Genomic DNA, 27715 nt, shown 5'->3' with positions numbered 1-27715 from the left:
TGACTCCATCTTCTACTTTTCCTAGTTCTATGTTTTAATAACAATTATGTAACTGTTTATTCAAAATAGTGGATAAAATTTTTCTGGCATTCATTTAAATTAAGTATCTGAATGTATAATTATGTGTATGAAGTAAGAGAATGCACCCCATATGACATACCTTTGTGGAGTAAAGATCCAGACTCTGAAAAGGGTTAAGAGCAATGAGTATGTCTCCCACATAGATATAGATCTGATCTCTGGAATAACACTTCTCAAGTTGCTCTGAGACTGTATTCTGCAATAAAATAAAATAATTTCTCCTTCTTAAAAATTATTTGTGGTCAACTACAACTTAAAAAGTAAACAATAATAAACAGAACATCTGGAATCTGGACCAAGGATTAGAAAAATAGACACATTGATAGTAAAAAATATATAACATCAGGTTTGCAACTACTCATTCACTTGACAGGCATTTCTTTTGGTTTTGAGACAGTGGATGTCATTGTTACCTGCATTTTCCAGAGGACATATTATATGTCACAGGAATTTTAAATATATAATGCTTTCAAGAAAAGAAGTAATAGCAGTAAGTGACGTAAAGATTAACAACGAAGTAAAGAGAAAAGGGAAGGGAAGATGGAGTGAACATGATTTAATTTCAAATCAAAGTGATCCAGTGGCTTTATGGAATGTCCTAGTCCTTTTTTTTTTTTTTTTTTTTCCAGACTTTTGGCTTTATGAAGTACTGTGAAAAATTTTTAAATGTAATTTTCATAGTTGATAAGTCATTTGAGTAAATGAATTGGGGTTGATAATGTCGAAAACCACCATTTATAGTACATGACACAAGAGAGGAGCAAAATATCTTAGGTCCAAAAAGAAACTAAAAATAAAACATAGACAACAGAAACAAATCTACCATTTAATATATTAATATATTGATCTAGTGAAAACTTCTTTGCAATCCATAAGCCTAGGAATTCACATTATTAAAAAATTTTATATGTAAGAATTCAGAAAGGTGTCTGCAGTCTCTGACTTGCCAACATGATTTGATTTCAAGATGTTTGATGATCTTGAGATTATTCTGAGGAAGTACTTGAGTTGTTTATGCAACCCTAAATTTACCAAATGACTACCTCTATTCAGAACTTAGCTCTTGATTGGTACATTTCTGAGTCAAATGCTCAGGCATGTATCAGCAGTGTAAAAAAAATAAAAAAGGTGTTCATCAGGCAGGACAGAAGTCCTAAAAAGAGGGCATTTATTTCTCTAATGATCTGACTACGTGGAATAAAGAAGTGTGGAATAAAGAAGGGTGAGGGGAAAGGAGGCTGAGACTAGAATTTAATAGCTTGGATCTGTACCTTCACAAAAAATGTTTGAAATACCTCTGAGATAATTAGAATAAGGAGTTTCAAGCAGAATTCAATACCCCTGAAAGATAAGCTGTGTGAAACAAGGGTTTTGTGATCCCATGAGGAAGAACACCGACCATGGTAACAGACAGGCTGTTGAGGTATTCAGAGTTTCTGGTACAGCCACTGAGAGCTGAAACAAGAGAGGAAAAAGGGGGAGGCCACCACATGGTGGTTACAGTGGGCTGACTGCTCTTTGAATACAATAAATCATATCTTTGAGACTCCCACAAATAATGGAAAAGAAGGAAGATCTGTGGCCTAACAACTTATACTGCGAGGACTTCACCCCTGACAGTTGAGCATCAGAAAAAAATGAACACGAGGCTGGAAAGATCTGTAAATTTGAGTTATATAGATTAAAACTGAAGATAAGAGAAATAATAGGAAGCTAAGAGACAAAGAAAGCATGAGACTTACAGATGGAAGACATGGGCAGAGTGAGTGTTAAGACTCTTAATAACCATCATAATCTCTATATTCCTTCCCCTTCTACCAATACTCATGTTTTCTATAAATTAACAAAACATCTGCAATGTCTAAGTTTAATTCAACTGAAATTCTTACCTCATCCAAAACTTCTAGGGTTGCTAAATCATCTACATCCTTCAGATTGGATATTAGTTCTTACCTCATCCAAAACTTCTAGGGTTGCTAAATCATCTACATCCTTCGGATTGGATATTAGAGACCAGTTGAAGTTCCCTTTCTTGGTGTGAATACGTTCATGTCTGTGGAGAAAAATGCTTTCTGATTTAAGAACTGATTACTGATCATAGTAGAAGTAAGTTTTAGATACATATGACACTGAAAATCCTCTGTGAATCTGTTTATTAAATTCAATAACATACCAGAAAATATCCTAATATATTTGATCTTTACTGTTTGTTTACTCCTTTCCATTGGAAAAAATGCAAATTACAGAATTTACTTCATGGATGATCAATAGTACATAATTTCCTTTAAGAACTATCTTTATATGATTTGTTTTAAAGCTTCCTCTAAATTTCTGTGTGATCAAATCTGTTACAAGGTGATGAGTCTGAAGGGTTTGAATTCATTACATTCCTAATTTTGCTGGAGGTAGTGTTAGGCCACTGGTGGTCAAGGTATGGTCATTTTTAATTATTATTCAGCAAAATTTAACAGGAATACAAAATAAATCACATTACAAATTTTCAGAAAGTTAGATGTGTGTAAAAATAGATTTCATGTACTAAAAAGTTTATTTTCAAAGTAAAACATTTCAACAAGTTTCAAAAACAGCATAAAGATCTTGATTTAACACAAAGGCTGAAGAAATTGCTGAGAGAAACACAATGGTTTATTTAAACTTTTCTGGACATCCATTTTATTTTGAGGATAATTGTATTTCTGGTATCTATTTTTGGATATACTCTTAAGTATCTGGATTTGCCCCTTGGTAGAAGGGGAAGGAATATATAGATTATGAGGGTTATTAAGAATCTTAACACTCACTCAGAAAACTTTAATGGTTTCTTATTGCTTAGAAATTTAAGCCTATTAATAAACTGCCCCTTCCCCTATCTAAGCCGACTACTCCTTTTGTTTACTATAATAGCTTCTGTCCTCTCTCATTTAGGGAAGGACATCATTGCCACTGCTTTTTCTCTCATTCCTACATCATTGAATTTTCTGTTATATCACCCATCCCACAAACAACAACAAACTGCCCTCCCCTGACTTCCAGTTTCCTCCATCTGCTGTTCTATTTCTTTGCTTTATAGTAAAAATCCTCAAAAGAATTATGTATACTTTTTTTTTTTTTTTTTTTTTTTTGATGAGTCTTGTTCTGTCACCCAGGCTGGAACGCAGTGGCGCGATCTCAGCTCACTGCAACCTCTGCCTCCCAGGTTCATGGGATTCTCCTGCCTCAGCTTCCTGAGCGGCTGGGATTACAGGCGTGGCCACCAAGCTCAGCTAATTTTTTTGTATTTTTAGTAGAGACGGGGTTTCACCATGTGGGCCAGGCTGGTCTTGAACTCCTGACTTCAAGTGATCTGCCCACCTTGGCCTCCCAGTGTGCTTGGATTATAGGCGTGAGCCACCGCGCCTGGCTTATACTTAGTTTCTTCAGGCTTTCATCTTGACACTCTATGGAAGCAGCTTTTGTTAAAGACTCTACTGACCTTTACATTGCTAAATCCAATGGTCAATTTTAAGTCCTCATTTTACCTAATCTACCAGCAGCATTTAACAAAGGCTTTCTTGAATACCTTTGCCTTGGTCTCCTGTAAGTCTCTCTTGATTCTCTTCCTTATCTCACTGGTATCTCTGTCTGAGTATCTTTTTCTGTTTTTTCCTTATCTTTCTGTTACACTTTGGGGGTCTCCCAAGTTTCAGTTCTTGAAGTTATCTTCTCTACATTCACTTCCTTATTTCATAGCCTCACATACCACTCATTCACTGATAACTACTAGCTCCAGACTTCTGCATATAAATGCTTATGTGATAATTCACTTGGAGAGACAGACACATCCAAAACCACGCTCCTAAATACTCTGCCTCCAAACCTACTCCTTCTCTGTGATTCTTTATCTCAGTCAATGGTGACTCCTTTCTTCTGATTGTTCAGGATGTTAGAGACATCGTTGGCTCTTCTGTTTCTCACACCCCTCATGCAATCTGTATACAAATTCCATCGCCTCTATCATCAAATTCTAACTAGGGCTAGACATTTCTCCCCACCACCCCCCACTGTATTTCTTCTCACTGCTGTAACAGCCACCCAAGAGATTTCCCTGCTGCCACCTTTACCTTCTGACACTCTTCCCAACACTGCAGCCAGAGTGATCTTCAAGAAAATAAGTCACGTCATGTCACTACTCTGCTCAAAGTTCCTGATCTTCCCATTATTACTCAAAGGAATATCCAACGCTGTACCATGGCCTACGAGGCCTATGTGATTTGTGCATCTGTGCCTCCCTCAACACCCCTATTATTTCTCTAACATTATCTGTTTCTAATATCCCTCCTACTCAATTCTTTCCAACCTCATTGGCTTCCTTACTGTTTCCTGAATGCGTTAAGCATGCTTCTACCTCACAGCCTTGGTACTTGCTGTTCCCTCTGAGTGGAATGCCATTTTCTTTGATACCTGTAAAGCTCTTTCTTGCTTCCTATGGGCTTCTTTCAATATTACATTAATCAGAGTCTTTTCCTGGTGAGCCCTTGTGAATTAGTGGCTTCTCTCCAGAACTTCTCATCACCCTTTTCCTGCTCTATTTTTAGCCACTGGCTTCTCCGCCAGTTCTCCTCATCACCTCTCACATTCTACCTTGTCCTCTTTCATCTCCTATTAGATTGTAATTAATATAATACCAATCTAGATTTTATTGTAATAGTAAGACAGAGTACCTGTATTGTTCACTGCTGTATCCCCAGCAGCTGTAACAGTGCCTGGCATGCAGTAGGCCCTCAATAAATATTTGTTCAATGACTCATCACATGAAACTCATTCAAGGCCTTCCATAACATTACACAATCTGTCTTTCCAGTGTGTTTGCCAGAAAGGTACACTTTTACACTTTAGCTTAACTGGACTTGTTTCTGTTTCTTAAACTATACATCCCTGTGCTTTTTTCACCTGTCATTTTGTTTCTGTTATCCTCCTCAGCCCCATCTGTATGATAAAACCTTATTCACTTTTCACAATCCACCTTAAATGTCACCTCTTTTACACTCCTCAGCACAATTCTATACATCCTTTAGGACAGATATCTTAGTTAAATGTCATTTCAGTCATTCATTTGTGTGCTGGCCTTATACGCTTTACTAGATTGTAAATTTCTTAGGATAGGAATATCTTTTCAACATATGGTGCTGGAACAATTGGATATTCACGTGCAAAAAAAGTGACTCAAGACACTGACCTTTAAGCTTTTACAAATATTAACTCAAAATAAATCACAGATCTAAATGTAAAATGTAAAACTATAAAACTCCAGAAGATAACATAGGAAAAAATCTAGATACCCTTGGGTTTGGAAATAAGTTTTTATATGCAACACCAACAATGCCATCCATGAAATAAAAAATTGATAAATTGGGCTTCACTAAAATTATAAACATCTACACTGTGCAAGTTTATTTTAATAAAAAATGAAAACAAAAAATTCTCTCCAATCACACTTCTTTGGACTGTGCTATTTTCCTGCCAGGACACTGACTAATAGATCCAGTCACTCATTGACTTCTCTTCAACTCGAATGTTGCAGATTTCTGGTCGCAGATCTCACACATGAAAGATTAGAGTTTTCCCTCCACTGGACCCTGAAGTTACTCATTAATTATTTACCCCTCCACAGGAGACTTCCTAGCTCATTTTAGATAGCAGTGGTCCAAAAATGTCTATCTTTCAAGTTTCCAATATCTATTTTCCCTCTTCTTCAAATGAAAGCTAATACAAACTCACTCTGGTTCCTTCCCTTTTATCTCAAAATGATAGTATATTTTCACCTATTTTCTCATAGTCCCTTACCCCCATACACACTTCTTTTTCACTTTCCAGGGTAGAAGTGCCACCTTTCTTTTCCAGGGTTAACACTTTCCACCTGTCTCTCGATTTTATTTCCTGTGTAGCTTGCTGTATCATGCCATCAGAAGCTTCCTTTCCACAGATCCACATTCTTAGTTGATCACGTCTTCCATCATCCCAAGGTGTACAATCCTCAATTTGCTGCTTTCTTGTTAAGAAAATAAAAACCAAGCCACAGATTGGGAGAAACTATTTGCAAATCATGTTTCTGATATTTAAAAAAATGTATCTAATGACAGAAATAGTGTCTTATAGCTATTTGCAACTCTTAATTAGATTCCTCCATTTTTTTTTTTTTTTTTTTTTTTTTTTTTGAGACGGTGTCTCGTTCTGTCTTCAGGCCAGAGTGCAATGGTGCAATCTCGACTCACTGCAACCTCTGCCTCCCAGGTTCAAGCGATTCTCCTGCCTCAGCCTCCTGAGTAGCTGAGACTACAGGCACGCTTCCACACCCAGCTAATTTTTGTACTTTTAGTAGAGACAGGGTTTCACCATGTTAGCCAGGATGGTCTCGATCTCCTGACCTCGTGATCCGCCCATCTTGGCTTCCCAAAGTGCTAGGATTACAAGATTCCTCCATAATTTTTATACCACTTAAAAAATTATGCACTTGTGTGGATAATTTAGTTAATATTTGAAGTCCTTACTAGATGTAAGCATCAAGATCTGCAAAACTATGCCTTTAGTTTCTTGTTGTATCCCAAGAATAAGGATATTGTTTAGAATAGTGTAGTTTCTCGATAAACTTTAGTTGAATGACTAAGTGACTGTATATCCCCCCACAACTTCTGGCATGGAATTTGCATATAGTTGGTCTCCACATTTGCTGAATTGAACAAGTATCATCTTATTTACTCCTCTATTTTCAAAGAGATTCTTACAAATATAACCATTTTTTATATATTCTTTTTAAGACAAAAGAGGAAGAAATCCAATTATCCATTTAATTGAAGGGCCCTGAATTTTTTGTCTGTTTTGGCTGCTACAGACTGTTCCTGGAGAACGACGGGGAATGGATGGTGAGGAGCAGAAGGATCAATACTTGGCTGGTTGGTACCCTCACTCTTCTGCTCCTGTGAATTCATCCTCCATGATGTTTTTGGTATTAGCTGTCAAAAACTTAGAAAAGATTTGGTCATTGTGATGATTAAAACAACCTCAGATAGATCCCTATCTTCTATGGTACAACTTAAAAATGTCTTGGCATGGATTTCATGGACCTTCACAATCTTGCCTTAAACAACCTTTCCAGCATCATTCTCCATCAGCTCTGTACGGAATAGCTCTCAACATACCACGCATTTTCAAGACTCTGTACTTTGTTCATTCCATTTCTCTACCTGGAATTATTTTCCTTCCATGCTTGGCAAAATTCTACGTATCCTTCAAAGTTAGGCTTAAATTACCCTCTCTGTGAAGACACTGCAGGTCTTTCCAGAGAGAATACACCACTAGTGGAGAAGTTCTCACATTTAATGAAGTCAATACAGGTTCATTGTTCCTGCTAGACCTTGGGAAAGTTGTATGTAGAAATCAAGTGTTATTCATCATTTTATGCCTTGATACAAAGATGCAAAAAACAAGGTGTCTTGAATCTTCATTACCTTAATTCAATATCCATGTTTGCCTGAAACCAACTGAATGTTTGAGGTTTGCATAGAAAATAGCTTTATATGATTTTTCTTAGTATAATATTGGGCATTTCTTAAAAAGAGTAAGTACATCTACCTTTTCACAAGAACATGTAAATGTTTCCATAATTTTTATACGTCAGTGAATAGCTAATCAATGATGACTGCTTATTTTTCTGGTTAACTTTCATGTTTCCAGTATTAAATAAGTTTTAAAATATGCATACATTGATTTGTCAGATTTAGCTACATACCAAGTGCCATATATTAGAATGTAAGGAAAACACATTTTGATAGTTAAAATAACAAATTTATGGAAAGTGATAGCTGTGAATTTTGAAGGGCATTGGCTTTAGAATCTTCTCGTTATCACTTGCTTTTGTTTGTTTGTTTGTTTGTTTGAGATGGAGTCTCACTCTGTCACCCAGGATGCAGTGCAGTGGCAAGATCTCAGTTCACTGAACCTCCACCTTCCGGGTTCAAGCAATTCTCCTGCCTCAGCCTCCCAAGTAGCTGGGATTACAGGCACCCGCCACCATGCCAGGCTAATTTTTGTATTATTTATTTATTTATTTTTTGAAATGGAGTTTCCCTCCTGTTGCCCAGGCTGGAGTGCAATGGCATGATCTTGGCTCACCACAACCTCTGCCTCCCAGGTTCAAGCTATTCTCCTGCCTCAGCCTCCCAAGTAGCCAGGATTACAGGCATGTGCCACCACAGCTGGCTGATTTTTTGTATTTTTAGTAGAGATGGGGTTTCTCCATGTTGGTTAGGTTGGTCTGGAGCTCCCGACTTCAGGTCATCTTCCTGCCTCGGCCTCCCAAAGTGCTGGGATTACAGGCGTGAGCCACCATGCCCGGCCTAAGTTTTGTATTTTTTGTAGAGCTGAGGTTTCACCATTTTGGCCAGGCTGGTCTCGAACTCCTGACCTCAAGTGATCCATCTGCTGTGGCCTCCCAAAGTGTCATTGTTGTTTTAATAAAAATCTAAGTATGGAATTCAATCCAACTCATATTTATTGAGACCCTGCTATATGCAAGCATTTTCCCAGTAACCCCAAGTGTTGTAGGATTATTATAGGTGGAAAAAAATCCAGGTTGTACAATCAATGAGTTTCAAACTAGTGGGAGATGTAAACACAAATATTTTTAAAAACACAAAATATATGGCAAATGCCAAAATTAAAGTAATACATAAAGTAGAAATAGCAAGGAGGGAAAATTAATTCCATTTTGGAAAAGTGGGTACAGTTCTTAGTAGATTTAGCATTTAATCTTGGTCTTTAAGTAGAAGTAGGATTCCAGTAACCTGAGGAAGAGTATTTGTATGTAGGAGTGGTGACTGATGGGTGAAATAAATTAATATAATTCATCACATCAATAGGCTAAAAGAGAAAAATGACATGATCATATCAATAGATGCAGAGAAAACATCTGACAAAATTCAACCTCTTTTCATGATAACAACTCTCAATAAATGAGCCACAGAAGGGAGCTTCCTTAACTTCATAAACAACATGTAAAATAGCCTACAGTTATAATACATAATGATGAGAAATTAGAAGCCTTCCTGCTAAGATCAGAAACAAAGCAAGGATGTTCTCTCTCTATACTCCTTTTCATTATCATAGTGGAAGTCATAGCTAATGCAATAAAACCAAAAAATGACTTAAAAGGTATACTGATAGAGAAGAAAGAAATAAAAATGTCTTTGTTCGCAGATGACATGATTGTTTATGTTGAAAATCTAAAAAAGTCAGCATAAAAACCTCCTGAAATGAATAAGCAATTACAGCAAGGTTTTAGGATACAAGATTAATATAAAAAAGTCATTTTTTCCTATATACCAGAAATGAATAAGTGAAAATGGAAATTAAAAACACAATACCACTTATGTTAGCAACCCCCACTGAAATACTTAAGTATAAATCTAACAAAATACATACAAGAAAATTACAAAACTCTGATAAAAGTAATAAAACAAGAACTAAGTAAATGGAGATATATTCTATGTTCATGGATAGGAAGACTCAATATTATCAAGGTGTCAGGTCTTTTCAACATGCTTTACAGATTCAATGCAATCCCAAGCAAAATCCAAACAAATTATTTTCTGGATACTGTTAAACCGATTCTAAAGTTTATATGGAAAATCAAAAGATCCAGAATAGCCAATTCAATATTGAAGGAGAAAAAGCTGGAGGACTGACACTGTGCAATTTCAAGACTTCCTATAAAGCTACAGTAATCATTCATTGCTGGTGGGAATGAAAAATGGTACAGCCAGTTTGGAAGACAGTTTGACAGTTTCTTATAAAATGAAGCATGCTCTTGCCATACAATTCAGCTACTGTGCTCCTTTCTACCCAAATGAGTAGAAAACCACACAAAAACCTATACATGGATATTTATAGCAGCTTTTTTCATAATTGCCACAACTGGAAACAACCAAGATGTCCTTCAAGAAGAAATAGGTAAATAAATTCTGGTACATTCAGACAATAGTATATTTTCAGTGCTAAAAGGCAATGAGTTATCAAGCCATGAAAAAACATGGAAGAAACACAAATGCATATTGCTAAGTGAAAGAACTTAATCTGAAAAAACTACATATTATATGAGTCCAACTTTACTACATTCTGGAAAAGGCAAAACTATGGAGATGGTAAAAAGACCAGTAATTGCCAGCAATTAGAGGACACAGAGAGATGGATAGGCAGAGAACAGAGCATTTTTAGGTCAATGAAACTATTCAGTACTATGCTACAATTGTAATACTTATCATTATACATTTGTCAAAAGCTGTTGAATGTACAACACCAATAGTGAATCTTAATGTAAACTGTGGACTCTGGATGATAGTGATGTGTCAACGTAGGTTCACTAATTGTAACAAAAGTAACACTGTGGTGCGGGATGTTGATAGTGGAGAAGGCTGTGCCTACATGGGGGAAAGGGACACATGGGAAGTCCCTATGCCTTCCTCTCAATTTTGTTATAAACTTTAAACTGCTCTTAAAAATAAAGCTGATTTTAATAAAAAGCAAAAACAAAAACTCTCTTCAATCACATTTCTTTGGACTGTGCTATTTTTGCTTCCAGGGCACTGACTAATAGATCCAACTAGCCATTGACTTCTTTTCAGCTCCAATGTTGCTTATTTGTGGTCACAAAACTCACACCTGAAAGATTTTAGTTTTCTCTCCACTGGACCCTGAAGTCTACTTATTAATTATTTAACCCATCCAGGGGATGACTTCCTAGCTCATTTTACATAGCAGTTGTCCAAAAATGTCTACCTTTCAAGCTTCCAATATCTATTTTCCTTTTTCTTCAATGGAAACTAACACAAACTCACTCAGGGTACTTCCCTTCTATCTCAAAATGATAGTATATTTTCATGTATCTTCCCTTCACATCCCTCCCAACTTCTCTGTGACTTCCAAGGTGGAAACATCGCCTTTCTTTTCCAGGGTTAACCCTACTAATTTGTCTATTGATTCTTTTTCCTGTGTAACTTGCTCTATCATCCTATCAGAAGCTTCCTTTCCACTGGGTCCATAGTCTCAGCTGATCAAGTCTTCTACCATCCTAAGTTGTCCTTTCCTCAATTTGCTGCATTTTTCTCAAACTTTTACAATCTCTACTCTTCCTTGTCAACTTTTCAAAGGACAATCTGAATTCACAGAATCCTTCCTTATTTACATTCGCTCAACTCACTAAACTCTGGCATCAGCACTGTTATCAGCCTCTTGAAAGTAAAACGACCTTCTTACCGTCCTATTCAATTGCCCTCTTTAGATTTCATTCTATTCAGTTCTTCTGTGTCCTTTAACTTTATTGATCTACTGTCTTGAAATTCTCTCCTCTGTAGCTTTCATGGCATCTGTTTTTGTTTTTTTTTTTTCCTCCTGTCCTTCTCACTGTGCCTCACCTCAATTATCTCCACCTCAGTCAATGACACCATCATCTCCTTCATGGATATGGAGAAAATGGAGTTTTGAGAAATTTTAAAGAGATTAAAATGATAAAATTTGGTGATGTAGTGGATATAAGAGTTGAAAAAGATGGAGATTTCTGGTGTGTACAATTAAATAGATGATGGTATCTGTCAACGAGATAAATACTAGAGGAGTTTCAGATTTTGTGAGGGAAGATAGTGCTTTGCTTCTGGGCATTTGGAACTTGAACACATTTAGGACATCTGTATTTCTCAGTAATAATGCCCTTCCCTGACCTAGTTTCCTCAGCCTCCAACATCATACACTAAAGCTCTCTACATTCTGTTTATAGCAGATCACCACTGTCTCTGGGACACATGCCCTGCCATTATCCATTTACATGTGCTATAGATATGTTTGGGGTTTTTAAAAAATATTTATGCTCCTTGGCATTCTCTGAGAATCTTGGTTCTGTGGTTTAGTATTTGACATTAACTTTGGAAAAATTCTCAGTCATTGTTGCTTAAAATATTTGTTTCTTCCTCTCTTCTCCTGGTATTCCCATTATGTATATATTATACTTTTTTAGTTATTCCACAGTTCTTAGATCTTCTATTCCAGTTTTTCCAATCTTTTCTCTCATTGCCTTTCCATTTCAGACATTTCTATTGATATATCTCAGAGATTCTTTCCTCCACTGAGTCCAGTCTACTAATGAGACCATTAAGGTTGTTCTTCATTTATGTTACAGTGCTTTTGATTTCTAACATTTCATATTCCTCAGAATTCCCATCTCTCTACTTACATTGCCCATCTGTCCTTGCATGTAGTCTACTTCATCCACTAGAGCCTTTATCATATTCATTATGGACTTACAAAAAATTCCAGGTGTGATAATTCAACATACCTGCCATATCTAAGCCTGGTTCTGATGCTTGCTCTGTTTCTTCAAACTGTGATTGCTGCCTGTTAGTATGCCTTGTAATTTTTTTTGAAAGCCAAGACTGGGTAAAAGTAACTCCAATAAACAGGTGTTTATTAATGTGTTGCTAACATGCTACAGGCATAAGGGAGGGGAAGCATTCTATAGTTATATGATTAGGTTTCAACCTTTTAATGCCAGTGACTTTCAACTGTGATCTTCACAAGTGCCTCAGTCTCCTCCTTCTCTACTCCCCTCCTATTCCTTAGGAAGGATAAGAGGAGGGTAAACCATGTTAAAAGGAACAGGATGCTCTGGCATATTTTTAAATGGCACTTTTTCCTCTCTCCCTGATGTAAACACAAAGGGATTTTTCTCTGAAATTTACTGTGAGAACCGGACTGATCTGCAGGTAAAACCTACACAAGTATGGAGGCCACCTGTGACTGGAATCTCCTATAGTTTTTAACTGTCAGACTGAGCCTCCAGCAATTCATCAATTACAGTTTAAATTTTCCCACCCCAGTAATTGCTCCCTTGGATGTCTCCAATTGCATGTTTCTGCTCCAATAAGCTGATATTGTCTGTATTTTCATACCTGTGGGGAGTGGTTTACCCTGTAACGTTACTTCTGTGATGGATCCAATAAGAGCTGTTGATTTTTCAGTTTGTTCAGCTTTTCACTGGTTGTTAGGATGGAGTGACAACTTCTAACCTCCTTACATGCTGGAGCAGAAACTGGATAAAGAGCCTGTCTTTATGAAGGTATGGGTACTGATAAAGGAAACAAACGAGAGCTAGTGAAGCTCCCTCTGCAGCAACTTTTACTACCCTCGGCCAGAAGCTGCAAGTGGACGAAGTGGTTTCCAAAAGCCAAGAGAGAGCTGTAGCTCTAGGGTTAGCACCACTGGATAGAAGCTGCTGCCTTAGGTAGATCCTGGCCATTGTCACTTCCAATCTGCAGGTGCTTGATTGGTACAGTGCACCAGGGTCAGCTTTCCAGGGCACATGGCAGAGTGAAGAAGCAGGAAGTAGACCTATGTATTAGTTTCCCATTGCTGCTGTAACAAGTTTATCACAAATCTTGTGGCATAAAACAATAAGTATTTATTCTCTCACAGTTCTGCAGGCCAGAAATCCAAAATCAGTTTCATCTGGAAATTCACGGTGTCATCAGCAGGGCTGGTTCCTTCTGGAGACTTTAGGGGAGAATCATTGTTTGGCCTTTTCCAGTTTCTGGAGGCTGCAGGCATTCTTTGGTCATGGCTGCATCAATTTAACAGCTGCTTCCACCCTCATATTGTTTTCTCCCTCACTAACCTTCTTGCCTCTGTCTTATGACTCTTATGATTACATTTAGGGCCCAGCCACTAATCCAGGATAATTTCCCCTTCTCTAGATCCTTGACTTAATCACATCTGTATGGCTCCTTTTGCCAGGCAAAGTAATATTCACAGATTCCAGGGATTAGACATGGGTATCTTAGAGGGTCATTACTGAGCCTACCAAAATCTAGAAAAGCAAATGGAAAATGCACAGAATACAGAAATATTGGCAGGAAGGTAAGAAAACCTGGATCATACGTAAAAACAGTTTAGAGAGTTTTCCATGAACTGCTGATTGGATACATGGGTGAAAAGGTGGGATTTCTTCATTAAACAATATTGTGCTCTCCACCTAAATCCTAGACTAATAAAACCATAAATGTCTATTTCTAAAGTAAAACTTTCATTGCTACTACCTTGATCTTTAAGCCACCATTGTTTCTGACCTTGATTACTGCCAATAGTGAGAATGATCTTTTTTAAACATAACTCAGAAATGTCACCCATCCGGTCAGTACCCTCCGCATGTCACTCAAAATAAGGTCTCTTGTAATCTGATCCCACACCCACCCCATTGCTTCTCCCACCATATCTCCTAACACTGTGTCCCCACTTACTCCTCTCTAGCTTTCTCAATCCCTCTTGGCAGAGCCTCTAACACCTGGCTCACTCCTGCCTCAGAGGCTGACTCTTCTCTATGCCCAAAGAGTCACAAGCCTAAAGTACTTCTCTTGGTTGTGAGGTCTGGAATGACCACTGTTTTCAACACTGTAATCCCACCCTCCAACCCTGAGGACTTCCAGTCCCTCTTATATTGCTCTATTTTTCTTATTATTTTTTTTTTTTTTTTTTTTTTGAGACTGAGTCTCACACTGTTGCCCTGGCTGGAGTTCAATGGCATGATCTCAGCTGACTGCAACCTCCACCTCCCAGGTTCACACGATTCTCCTGCTTCAGCCTCCTGAGTAGCTGGGATTACAGGTGCACATCACCACACTCGGCTAATTTTTTGTATTTTTAGTAGAGATAGCATTTCACTATGTTGGCCAGACTGGTCTCGAACTCCTGACCTCATGATCCACCCTCCATCGCCTCCCAAAGTGCTGGGATTACAGGGGTGAGCCACCGCTCCTGGCTGCTCTGTTTTTCTTTAGCATGCATCACCATGTGATATACTACATTGCTCACTAAATTTTTTATATGTGTTGTCTGGGTCCTCCAATAAGTATATAAGCTCCGTGAAAACAGGTTTTGTTTTGCTTTGTTTTGTCACCGACTGACATATCCCATACTCCTAGATCAGATTCTCACAAATGGTGGATGCTCAAAATATATTTGAGTGAATAGTTTGCTTTTACTAAATGTTCATCTACTGTGAAACCAAAGAAAACGTATTTTTATTTTTACACTCTGGTTATAAACAACTTAAATGTTCTAAGACTAAGTGTATATGTACTTTTCAAGGTATACATGTATATACACACATACATATGGATTAAATATAAATGTTTCAAGATAATTTTATACTTTTAATAGTTGCCTTTTGCCTTTATTTTATATAATTGATTTCCATTCTTGTTACTTTTCCACTCTTTCCATTCTTGTTACTTTTTTCAATGTTTTCTTTCTGTAAGACTTGGAAAAAGCAAAGTCGGAATCCTTCTATAAGAATGTTGTCCTCTTGTAAAAGTACAACTTGTTAACCAGATTATATTTTTCATTTACTCTGTAATACTGGAGAGACATAGTTTCAGACTATAAACATTTTCTTTCATTGTTGTCAAAGGTCACAAATACCCTTAGGGGTGGTTAATATAGCTTTATTTGTATTTCTGCTCTACACAATGAAAACAAAAAACCACTATGCTGCCTGATGTTAAATTTTTATCCTTACTATTTAGTTGTACTGTGTACTGTGGTAATGAAACAGCTTTATTTGCTTTTACTTTGCTTAAAAATACTCTTGTAAATATCAAGCTCTATCACCTAAGGCGATTAAGGAACCACTGGGGTAGAATAGCAATCCTTTGTTAAACATAAATCTAATCAATTGTTTTGTATTCATTTCCTTATCCATCTTTAAATTCCAGTAACAAGAACAACCAACATTGTCTACCAGCACTGGTAGTATCAACAGGAGTACAGGCTCTCCCTGGTGTGCCCTAGAAGACTAGATTTTATTTATCTGCAGTTTGACCCCTTTGACCAGGTGTGTAGTTTTGAAATGATGGTGAAGAAGGAAGTACACACCAGCCTGGTGAGCCATAGCACTGACTCTCAATACCTGGAGTGACAGGTATCATAGTAGCCAAGCCCCCAGTAAGTCTTAATTGCCCTCTTCATTCCTGGAAACTTTCTTCTTTCGCATTTACTTCTTTAAAGATGTACTTTAATCTGGACTGCACAGATAAATATGTACTCATAAAATTTGTAGCAATGTTGGAAAGAAGGATGGGATTGGAAAAGTGATACATGAAAGTAGATGAAAATCTGTACATGTTTAGCTAGGTACTTGTGTATCCACACCTTTAATTTATTCTAAATCTCTATAAGAGGATTGTCCCTACTTTTTTCTAGGTGGACACTAAAGCATATGAAATAAATGAAATCCAAGAGATTTTATACATAGTTTGCACGTTCCTATGTGATACTCTATACCTTATAATGTTATTGCACATTTAAAATCAGTTCTGGCTTTTTCTTTTCTCTACTGCTTCTTGCTTATTCATTACCATAATGAGGATTTATTACTCCCGGGCACATTTTATGTAAAGGATCAGATAAGTATTTTCAGCTTTTCAGCTTTGCAGCCTACACAACCTGTGTTACAACTACTCAACCCTGTCACTGTGGCATGAAAACAGCTATAGTCAATACATAAATGGATAAGCATAGCTCTGTTCTAGTAACACTTCATTCACAAAAATAGTTGGCAAGCCTGATTTGACCTATGAGCCATAACTGCTGACCTTGCAATAGGCAAAAAATCTGGAGAAAAGAGGAGCCTGAAGTGGGGGATGGCAAGCCACTATCAATCATCTGTGGTTCACAAGATAATTTTAAATATATATTTATACATAATATATAATATTTTATATATAGTATATAATACATATGTATGTATTAAAGATCAATGCATACTTTATGACTGGGAGAGTGAAACTATTTTTAAAAACTAAACCACAAAATGTCTAGTACATTAAAAATTTACAAGCCAGTAGCAAAGATTAGCATTTTTCTATATGCTCACCCAATTAGATGTCTCCTTTGATGTAACTGATGTGTATAGAAATCAACTTTTAAAGCATTGTCTTTTCCCCAATCATTTAGACTTTTCTTTCAGAAAAATATTAAATTCTTTCTAATCTCCAATTTTTAGTGGCTTCTGGCATTATAAGCTTTTCTGACCACCATCCTTCATGTCTTTGATACAGTGATAAAGAATATTACGTGATGTTTAAGGGTCTTAAGTTTTTCATGAATGCTCCAGTTAGTTTCTTATATAAAAATAGAATATCTCTAGAAATATATGCAAGAAATTGGGTACATTGGCTGCCTCTATGGAGGGATATTAGTGGGAAGACTTTTTCACTGACTACAGTTGTGCACTATTTTAATATGCAAGGATTACATATTCAAACAACAGAAGAAAAGAAATGTTACACTCTAGTATAAATTTTGATTTATAACTGAGGAACAACCTAAAGAAGTGATGTATAATCATTTATTTATGAGTTGAACAATAGGCACAATCCTACCTGTTAAGAGGAGTACCTTCATTAAGTCTATTAGCAAATTTTAAGCAACATCTACCATATGGAAATCCCTTTTGGGTGGCTCTGGGCTAGCTGAGAGGATTTGTGTGCTTTTGAAAAGGAATCAGATGTCTGGAGGCTAAAGAAAAAAATGTCATACTGGGAAATTTTGTGTGTTTACATTGTAAATGTGACTTCTCTCTGCTCTGTATTATTTCAGATAGAGCAACCTGAGTTTTAGATGTTGAAATAAATCTGGTATCTGTGTTGGCAAGAATATTTTATGGTTCTTCTCCAACTGCAAAATTCCTAACATCTGTCTTCACTCCACGCTTATCTTAGAGACAAGTAAGAGCATAGACACAAGTAAAAAAAAAAAAAAACCAGCAAAGAAACACAGTTTCTGTAAGTAGAATTTTGTTGCAAGATGGAGTGGCACAGTCCCTTCAACATATAGAGCTGTGTTACCAGAGCCGCTACAAGTTTCTGTGGGACAAACACCATTACAGGAAAATAATCTGGTTGATGGCTAGGAAGGTTGATGGTGTTTACCTTTTCGAAGAATCATTAAATGGCATGATGGGTCACTGGTGAGTGTAGGATTGTTTTTAATACATTGATTTTTTCCAAGTATAAAAATAACGGCCAGGCGTGGTGGCTCACACCTATAATCCTGGCACTTTGGGAGGTCAAGGTGGGTGGATCACAAGGTCAGGAGATCAAGACCATCCTGGCTAACACGGTGAAACCCTGTCTCTACTAAAAATAGAAAAAATAATTAAAAATAATTAGCTGGGCATGGTGGCAGGCACCTGTAGTCCCGGCTACTCGGGAGGCTGAGGTAGGAGAATGGCGTGAACCTGGGAGGAGGAGTTTGCAGTGAGCTGAGATCGTGCCACTGCACTCCAGCCTGGGCGACAGAGCAAGACTCCATCTCAAAAAAAAGAAAAGAAAAAGAATTACATATATGTGTGTGTGTGTGTGTGTGTGTGTGTGTGTGTGTGTGTGTGTGTGTATATATATATATACGTACTTTCTTTGTAAAAAAAATTAAATGTCAAAGGTCTAAGAAGAAAAAGATCACTTATAACTCCATCACCAAGAGACAATCACTATTAACATTTTATATGTTTCCTTATATCATTTTATTTATGCAGATTTAAAAAAAATTTTCATTCTTTAGAAATGTGCTTTCATACTGACTTGAAGATAACATTTTGCAGATAATTGCTTTGTAGACAGTGTTTTTACTTAAGATGATAGATTTATTTAACATGCCAAGACCTATCCATGTCATTAAATATTCTTGAAAGCTTTCATTTTAAAGTCTACCTACCTTCTATTTTTAGAAGAGTCCATTACTTAAGCATCCTTCTACTGTTGTATACTCTCCTTTATTCGCTATTATTAGTATGCCCATATAAATATATTTGTACAAAAATGTTTTTCCTCTTCCTTGGGAAAAGAACAAAATTTGTTGGGTCAAAGGATATAAATTTTTATAATCTTTTATCTAATTATAAAAGAAATGCATGTTTATTATGGAGAACCTAGAAAAACAGACTAAAAAGACATTTCTCTTACAGTTCTCTGTACCAGAACTCTCAACTGATGACCATAACTCACACTTCACTGAGCCATTATAAACAAGTAGAAAGAATTTCAGCCGGATGCGGTGGCTCACGCCTGTAATCCCAGCACTTTGGGAGGCCGAGGTGGGCGGATTACGAGGTCAGGAGATTGAGACCATCCTGGCCAACATAGTGAAACCCCGTCTCTACTAAAAATACAAAAATTAGCCAGGCGTGGCAGCGGTGCTTGTAGTCCCAGCTCCTTGGCAGGCTGAGGCAGGAGAATTGCTTGAACCTGGGAGGTGAAGGCAGTGAGCCAAGATTGCGCCACTGCACTCCAGCCTGGGTGACAGAGCGAGACTTGGTCTCAAAAAAAAAGGAAAGAATTTCATCTTTGCATCACTCTGCCTCCTTTCTGGTTCCAATGGAGAAGAAACTGTCTCTGCTTGAGCAAAGGCTAACTTTTCTGCTTGTTCACTTGCTGTTTACAGGATCCACTGCTGTAATGATCCCCTTTCATATGCATCATCAACCTCCTCCTTCCATCAACATACAACCTGTGCTCTAGTATCTCCCATCTTTAAAATTATCTCCTTTGATCCTCTGTCCTTTCCAGCTATTACCTTAATTCTCATCCCTCATAGCTGAGCTTCTTAAAAGAGGAGTTCTTATTCCTTATTTCTCCTTCCTCACTTTGTCTCTCTCCTCCATCTCTCCTGGCTAGAACTGCCCTTCACCCCACTCTACGGAGGTGGCTCTTCTCAAGGTCATTAAATAACTCTGTGGGGCCAAATTCAATGTTACACTATTTTCTTGAATGTTCAGCACTACTTGGCAGAGTTGACTATTCTCTCCAAAACACTCAGGTTACGTGGCTTGCAGTAGACCACATTCTCTGCTCTTCCTCCCTTAAGGGCTATACTCCCTTAATCTCCTATTGTGGCTCCTCTGCTAGTGACTAAATGTTGCTGTTCCCCAGAGTTCTGTCCTGGGCCTCCTTCACTTTTCTTTCTTAACATTCACATTCAGTGACCTCATCCAATGCCGTGGCATAGAATACTTCTATAAGCAAACAACTCAAAGCATTATCTCCAACATGGATTTCTCCCCTGAAGTCCACACTACTACATCCAACTGCCTTCTTGGTAACTCCACTTTGATATTTAAATGGCATATCAAATGTAGCATTACCACAATAGAATGCATGACCACCCTCAAACCTACATGAATAAAATACAGGAGAATTACACTATCATTCATGGACAGGGAACAAAATCTGTACTTTAGTCTGGGCTGCCCAGGTGATGTTAGGCTTTATATACACAGACCACACACACACATACATATATATGTATGTATATAATCTATATCACAAGTTCCCCTTGTGGGAATAGACCATGAAATAATAATATTCCATTTCAATTTCTAGTCCCAAGACTGGCATTGTCATGATTAGGTATTTGCTTATTTCCCTATCTTTCTTTCTTTTTGCTAAAACATTGGGAATTTTGACTTCAGATTTTTCACTTAAAAAAAAAAACAAGTTGTATTTATATAAATGTATACTACCTAACTGCAAAGTAAATAAGAATCTTCCAAAACTACAAATTCTGTTAAATATAATACTTTTTTTTTCAGAGATTAGAAACATAAATGGGAAAGCAAACAAGATTAGTGCAGCTGAACAGTCAGAGATAAAGCTCTATGTTCCTGGCAGTAAGGAATGAGGGGCATGTCAGTTTGAATTCTACTGAAAGACTAAATTATTCTGACCTAAAACTATACTACTATCCTTAAAAAAATATTTCTCCCCCTTCCCTGTCATTGCTAAAGTTATATCTACTCTAAAGCACAATTTTCCAGTAAGGTACTGTCAATAGATTTATTACTAAGGCCTTTGACACAAAGACAAAAATGTTTTTAGAGAATTAAAAATGTGAAGGCACCCAGGGAAAACAGTTGCTCTGCACTCTATTCAACCCATGCATCTTGTTTCACTGCAAAAAAAGAATAAAAATTTTATCATCCATACTCAGTGCCCTGCCTCCTATGGGGCAGAACTCAACAGTAAATGTAAGTCTATGCAAATGTGTCTTTTCTTTTTTCTCTTTTTCCTTTTTCTTTCTTTCTTTTTTTTTTCTTTTTTTTATTGACATGGATTCTGGCTCTGTCACCCAGGCTGGAGCACAGTTGTGCAATCTCGGCTCACTGCAAGCTCCACCTCCCAGGTCACACCATTCTGCCTCAGCCTCCCAAGTAGCTGGGACTACAGGCACCTGCCACCATGCTCGGCTAATTTTTTTTTGTATTTTTAGTAGAGATGGGGTTTCACCATGTTAGCCAGGACAGTCTCTATCTCCTGACCTTGTGATCCATCTGCCTTGGCCTACCAAAGTGCTGGGATTACAGGTGTGAGCCACCGCACTCGGCCACAAATGTGTCTTTTCTTATGACACCAATAGTAAAAATGGACTCAGTCAAATCCTAGGCATTACTAATTTGAAGGAAAAAAAGCAAAAACTTAGTATTGCAATATTTATTGAAATTCATAATATAGGTTAAAGCTATTGATACTCCTTTAGGTTATATGTGTCTTTTTTTTCTCTCTCTACAATATTTTTTTTAAGGCCAAAAGATGTATACTCAGAATTTTTCAGGAAATTTTATTTTTAGTAAAATGTGTTTTATTTCTTTGTATTTAAGTACACATATTTGTTGGATTCATCTTATTTTGTCCCATGAAATCAAACGTAATAGTTTTCAGAAACCTCTTTAAACAAAATAATTATAAAATTACAAGAATGTACAAATATTTTTGAAACAAGTAAACAATTGAGTCCATTTAATGAAGCTAAAAATAGGTAATGCTATCAGTAAAATAATTATTTCTAGAACATCATTGGAAACATTTACCTTACAGGAATTTGGGAATCTTACCTAAACTTACAGAATTTGTAAAGTGATCTGAATAGCTGATAAAATTTAAGTGTTCCTATCTGTATTTAGCATATTTTAATACTAACTACTAAAGAAAAATAGTATTTCATCGCATGATGCTGAAGGTACCAAAGAAACAACTAATAAATGAATCCACGTGAACTTTAGAGAAACATGTTACGATCTCATCTTTGTATGTATTTGCTGAATGTATTTATATGTGAATGCAATCTTATATGAAAGTACTTTAGGTGACAAAATTTTTCAGGCTAAATCAGTATCCAGATTACAAACAATGAACCAGGGATAGCTTTTTAACTCTACTGGGTTCTCTATTTGTGTACATAGCTAATATCACAGATTGTAATCTATTTTGGGTTGTAAAGCAAATGTATTCAGAATTTTCTCAGGCTCCCGATCCACATGTCCACATTGCACAACTCCAGGGGGCACCATTAATGTTCTATTTATGTGCTCCAGGGTGAGGACACTGACGTGGAATATGATATGAATAGAGCCTCCTGAAGTTGTACGACATGGGCCACCTGTGTTGAAAATACAGTTTTTCCTCTGCTCTCACACCACAATTAACACAGAAGACTTCTGTGGCCAGATGTGTATAGTTTTTTTTTCAATGTATCAAGCAAGCAATCAGTTTTGCAGCAGACACCAATAGACCAATAGGTGTCCTCCACCCCAGTTCAATTCTGTCACTATCCACCTGGAGATAGTATCAGATTACACAGGTTGAGGGCTCAGTTCTACTAAACTGTTCCCCACTTCCAACATTAATAGCAAGCCGCAGGTTGTTTTACCTGTGCTTCTGACCAGCACTATAAATCAGGGTTTCCATGACCCTCTCCTTGGGTTTGATTAAGTTGTTAGAGTGCCTCACTTCCTAACACTTACTGGTTTATTATAAAGGATATTACAAAGGATATAGATAAAGAGATGTGTAGGGCAAGGCATGTGGGAAAGAGCTTCCATGATCATGCGCCACCCTCCACATGAATGAGTTCTTATTCACACTCCTGCAAGAGCTCAGCTGGTCGGAAGTTCTCTGTACCCTGTTCTCTTGGGCCTTTTACAGAGACTTCACTGGATAGGCACCAATGAAGCATGGACAACCTTGTAAAAATGAGATTGGATAAAGAGTGGGTCTTATGATCTGCAATCAGACAAGGTAGGTCAGATAATTTCTTTATGGGCAGCCCCAAGACAGAAAGGTGGGTAAATATTTTATTTTTGGTCTCTGTGGCCTGCTTGGGGAGCAAAAGGAGCAGATGAAAGGAGGACCAGGGAAGGTCAGAAAGTGAGATTCTGTTTCCTGAGGACTGCTTCTGAGACCTAAAGCACCCCAACACTATAACAAAAGTCTGTCTGAAGCTGTTCCAAAGCTGCTGCAGGAACCAAGGATAAAAATCCACATACTTCAACAAAAGACATGCTTATTGTTTTAGTCACTCAGGAAATACAAGGACTATGGAAGTTATGGACTAGGAACTGTGTTATGTGTGCATATTTTCATATATACATAATGAACATTATCTATCTATCTTTCTTTCTATCTATCTGTCTATCTAATGCCAACTTAGGGGTACAATAAGTGTCATAACACTAGTAATCAAATTTTACATTCATGGACAGGCAACAACATCTATATAAAAATGCAGGCTGATAGTTATCACATGCTAATGTGGGACTTCTGTCACTTTACAAAATCCCCATAAGTATGTCTCACAAGTGCTTAGGGACAAGTCTGCTTTAGCCAGACACCACTGGTACTCAGCCCTCACTTAGATGGACACTGGTCTCTTTCCCACTTTGCTGGGCAGATGGTGGCTGGCACCCTGTTAGTCGCTCTGGGCGTTCTTGCTGCTCCTGAGCATATGGAGTCCTTGCTGGTCAGGCCCAGCATTGCTCAGCCAGAAAAGCAGTGTCTCCAGTTGCTCTGCCAGGGATTTTGCTCCTCTGCTGCTGATACTCTGGATGGATACACTGCTGCTGTGCTGGACAGCCTGAACACCAGGCATGCCATGCCCTTCTGCAGCTCCATTCATGCAGGAGTCCTTTCAGATGTCAAATAGATGGATCTATTTGTTATGTGTTATATGTTATGTGTTATGTGCTAATTGACATGGAAAAGCACAGCTGCTTGTACCCCTCTTTTACAGGTTGAGTGAAACAGCTCTTTCAGTTCTTTCAGTTTTTACTTGTAGCCCCACCCTTCCTTAGGACACAGATATGTACCCCATTGGTTGGGCTAGGCTTGAGATGGCTTTTGTTAAGAGCCAATGTGTATATTCAGAGCTCTGACTCCCTCCAATCACTAAGGCTTTGCTACTGGGTCAAATTAGTGGTCTTCTCCCTAGTATTAGTTACATATAAAGAGCATGTTATCCTTGGCAAAACGAGTCCTGCCAGGCCAACCCATCTTATCACCGCAGAAAGCAAAACCAGGCTGAACTCAGCTGACACTTACCCAAAGAAGGAGTATTTAAACCAGCCCTAGCCAGGGGAAATCGCCCATCCCAGTGGTCAGAATCTGAGATTTGGCAAGCCTTGCCAGCATGGGCTAAAGAGCTCTGGGGTGCTAAATAAACTTGAAAGGCAGCCTAGGCCACAAAGACTGCAACTCATAGGTAAGTCCTACTGCTGAACTGGGCTCAGAGTCAGTGGGCTAAGGGAGTGTTTGCTCCACCCCTTCTCCAATGACAGGCTGCACAGCTCACAGCTCCAAAACAGAACCTTTTTTTCAACCTGAGAAGAGGAGAGGAAAGAGTAAAGAGGACTTTGTTTTGCATCTTGAATACCAGCTCAGCCATAATAGGATAGGGCAGCAATCAGAGTCATGAGGCCCCCTTTCAAGGCCCTAGTTCCCATATGACATGTCTAGACTCAACCTCGGCCAGAAGAGATGCTGCTGACTTAAAGGGAAGAACCAAGTCCTGGCAGGACCCATCACCTGAATGACCAGCAGTGATACCCAGATGGTACACCATGAGCCTTGGGTGAGACTCAGACGTGCTGGCTTCAAGTGAGAATCAGCATATTCCCAGCTGTGATGGCTGTGGACAGAAGACTCCTTCTTCTTGAGAAAAGCAGAGGGAAAAGTAAAGGGGACTGTGTCTTGCATCTTAGCTACCAGCTTCGCCACAAGGGCGTACAGCATTAAGTGGGGTCCCCATTCCAGGTCTTGGATCTGGGACAGTATTTATGAACCTGCCCTGGGCTAGAAAGGAGCCCCCTGCCCTGAAAGGTGAGTCACAAGCCAGGCAACATTCACCATGGGCTGAATGAAGAGCACTTATGCTGCAAGTGAACACTGCTGGTAGCGTGGCAGTACTCCCTAAGGGCCTGTGGTGGTGATGACCATGGGGTGAGGCTCCTCTGCCTGTGGAAAGGGCAGGTAAGAGTGGGAAAGACTGTGTCTCATGGCTTGAGGGCCAGCTCACCCACAGTACAATAGAACATCAGGTAAGTTTCTAAGGTTCTTGACTCCAGTCCCTAGATCCTTGATGACATCTCTGGACCTACCCAGGGCCCAAGGGAACTCACTGTCCTGAAGTAAGGACATAATCCTTGCTGGCTTTGCCACCTGCTGATTGTAGAACTTCAGAGCCTTGAGCAAACATAGGCAGTAGCCAGGTAGTGGTTACAGTGGGCATGGGGCAAGACACAGAGCTATGCTGCCTTCAGGTCTGACTCAGTGCAGTCCCAGCAGCCACCAGGGTGCTTGTGTCATCCCATCCCCAGATCCAGCTCAGAACAGAGAGAGAGAGAGAGAGGCTCTTTGTTTGGCAGAAAGTACAGGAAGAGAACAAAAGTCTCTGCTTGGCAATTCAGGAAATTCTTCAAGATCTTATCCAAGTACTTCTATGAGTCTGCAAGAAGCACAGAATCACTGGGCTGAGGGTGTCCCCTAATACACATATGGCTTAGATCACAAGAACCAAGTCCTTTCAAATACCTGGAAAGCCTTCCCAAGAAAGACAGGCACAAACAAGTCCAGGCTGCAAACACTATCAGAAATAGCTAACTCTTCATTGTCCAGACATAGATGAATGTCCACAAGCATCAAAACTATCCAGGGAAACATGACCTCACCAAATTAATGAAATAAGTCACCAGGGACCAATACTGGAGGAAGAAAGGTACGTGACTTTTTAGACAAAGAATTCAAAATAGTTGTTTCGAGGAAACTCAAAGAAATTCAAGATAACACAGAGAAGAAATTCAGAATTCTATCAGATAAATTTAACTAAGAGATTGAAATAATTAAACATAATCAAACAAATTCTGGGGTTGAAAAATGCAATTGACATTACAGAATGCATCAGATTTAACAGCAGATTTGACTAAGCAGAAGAAAGAATTAGTGAGTTTTAGGACAGGCTATTTGAAAATGCAATCAGAAGAGACAAAAGAAAAAAGAATAAAAAACAATAAAGCACAACTACAGGATCTAGAAAATGCCCTCAAAAAGGAAAAATGTAAAACTTACTGGCTAAAAGAGGAAGTAGAGAAAGAGGGGTAGAAAGTTTATTGAAAGGGATAATAATTTTTCAACCTAGAAAAAGATATCAATGTCCAAGAAGAAGAAGGTTATAGAACACCAAGCAGATTTAATCCAAAGAACACCACCTCAAGGTATTTAATAATCAAACTCCCAAAGGTTAACGATAAAGAAAGGATCTTAAAAGTAGTGAGACAAAAGAAGTAAATTATATACAAGGGAGCTCCAATACATTGGGCAGCTGAAATTTTAGTGGAAACCTTACAGACCAGGAGAGAGTGACATGACATACTTAAAGTACTACACTAGAATAGTATATATAGCAAAAATATCCTTCAAACATGAAGGAGAAATAAAGAATTTCCCACACAAGCAAAAGTTAGGGATTTTATCAATAATAAACCTGTCCTACAAGAAATGCTAATGGGAATACTTCCATTAGGAAGAAAAGCATTTTAATGAGCAATAAGAAATCATTTTAAGGTGCAAAATTTACTAGTAACAGTAAGTACAAGGAAAAACACAGAATATTATAATACTGTAACTATGGTAAATTACTGCTAAGCAGGAAGACTAAAAGATGAACCAATCAAAAACAATGACTACAATCACGTGTCAAGACATAGACCGTACAATAAGACACAGATAGAAACAACAAAAAGTTAAAAAGCAGAAGAATGAAGTTAAGGTGTAGAGTTTTATTAGTTTTCATTTTGCTTGTTTGTTTATGCAAACATTGTTAAGTTGTTACCAGCTTACAACAATGGGTTATAAGATAGTATGTGCAAGCCTCGTGGTGACCTCAAATCAGAAAACATATAGCAGTTATACAAAAAATAAGCAAGAAATTAAATCATACCACCAGAGAAAATTACCTTCACTAAAAGGAAGAGAACAAGGAAGAAAAGAAGGAGGAGAATACCACAAAACAACTAGAAAACAAATAACAAAATGGCAGGAGTAATTCCTTACTTATCAATAATAATATTGAAGTTAAGTGGACTAAACTCTCCAATCAAAAGACATAGAGTGGCTGAATGGATAAAAACAACAACCACCACCACCACCCAAATGAAAAAAAAGACACACATAGACTGAAAATAAAGGAATGGAAAGAGGTGTTCTGTGCCAATGGGAACCAAAAAAAGCAGGAGTCA

At 37.9% G+C, this 27715-nt stretch overlaps 1 protein-coding gene across 1 annotated transcript in view; it reads right to left on the bottom strand.

Moving 5' to 3' along the window:
• Window positions 1-27715, bottom strand: part of MYO3A (myosin IIIA) — a 266360-nt gene that overhangs the window by 139178 nt on the left and 99467 nt on the right. Inside the window, exons 11-12 of the mRNA XM_050804485.1 lie at window positions 2035-2134; window positions 161-277 (exon numbers count right to left, since the gene is read on the bottom strand). Of these exons, the coding sequence (XP_050660442.1) occupies window positions 161-277; window positions 2035-2134 (217 nt within the window). The remainder of the gene's footprint in view (window positions 1-160; window positions 278-2034; window positions 2135-27715) is intronic.

This window comes from Macaca thibetana, chromosome 9 (genome assembly GCF_024542745.1).
Source record: "Macaca thibetana thibetana isolate TM-01 chromosome 9, ASM2454274v1, whole genome shotgun sequence".
NCBI lineage: Eukaryota > Metazoa > Chordata > Mammalia > Primates > Cercopithecidae > Macaca > Macaca thibetana.
This window is presented reverse-complemented; position numbering and strand designations above follow the sequence as displayed.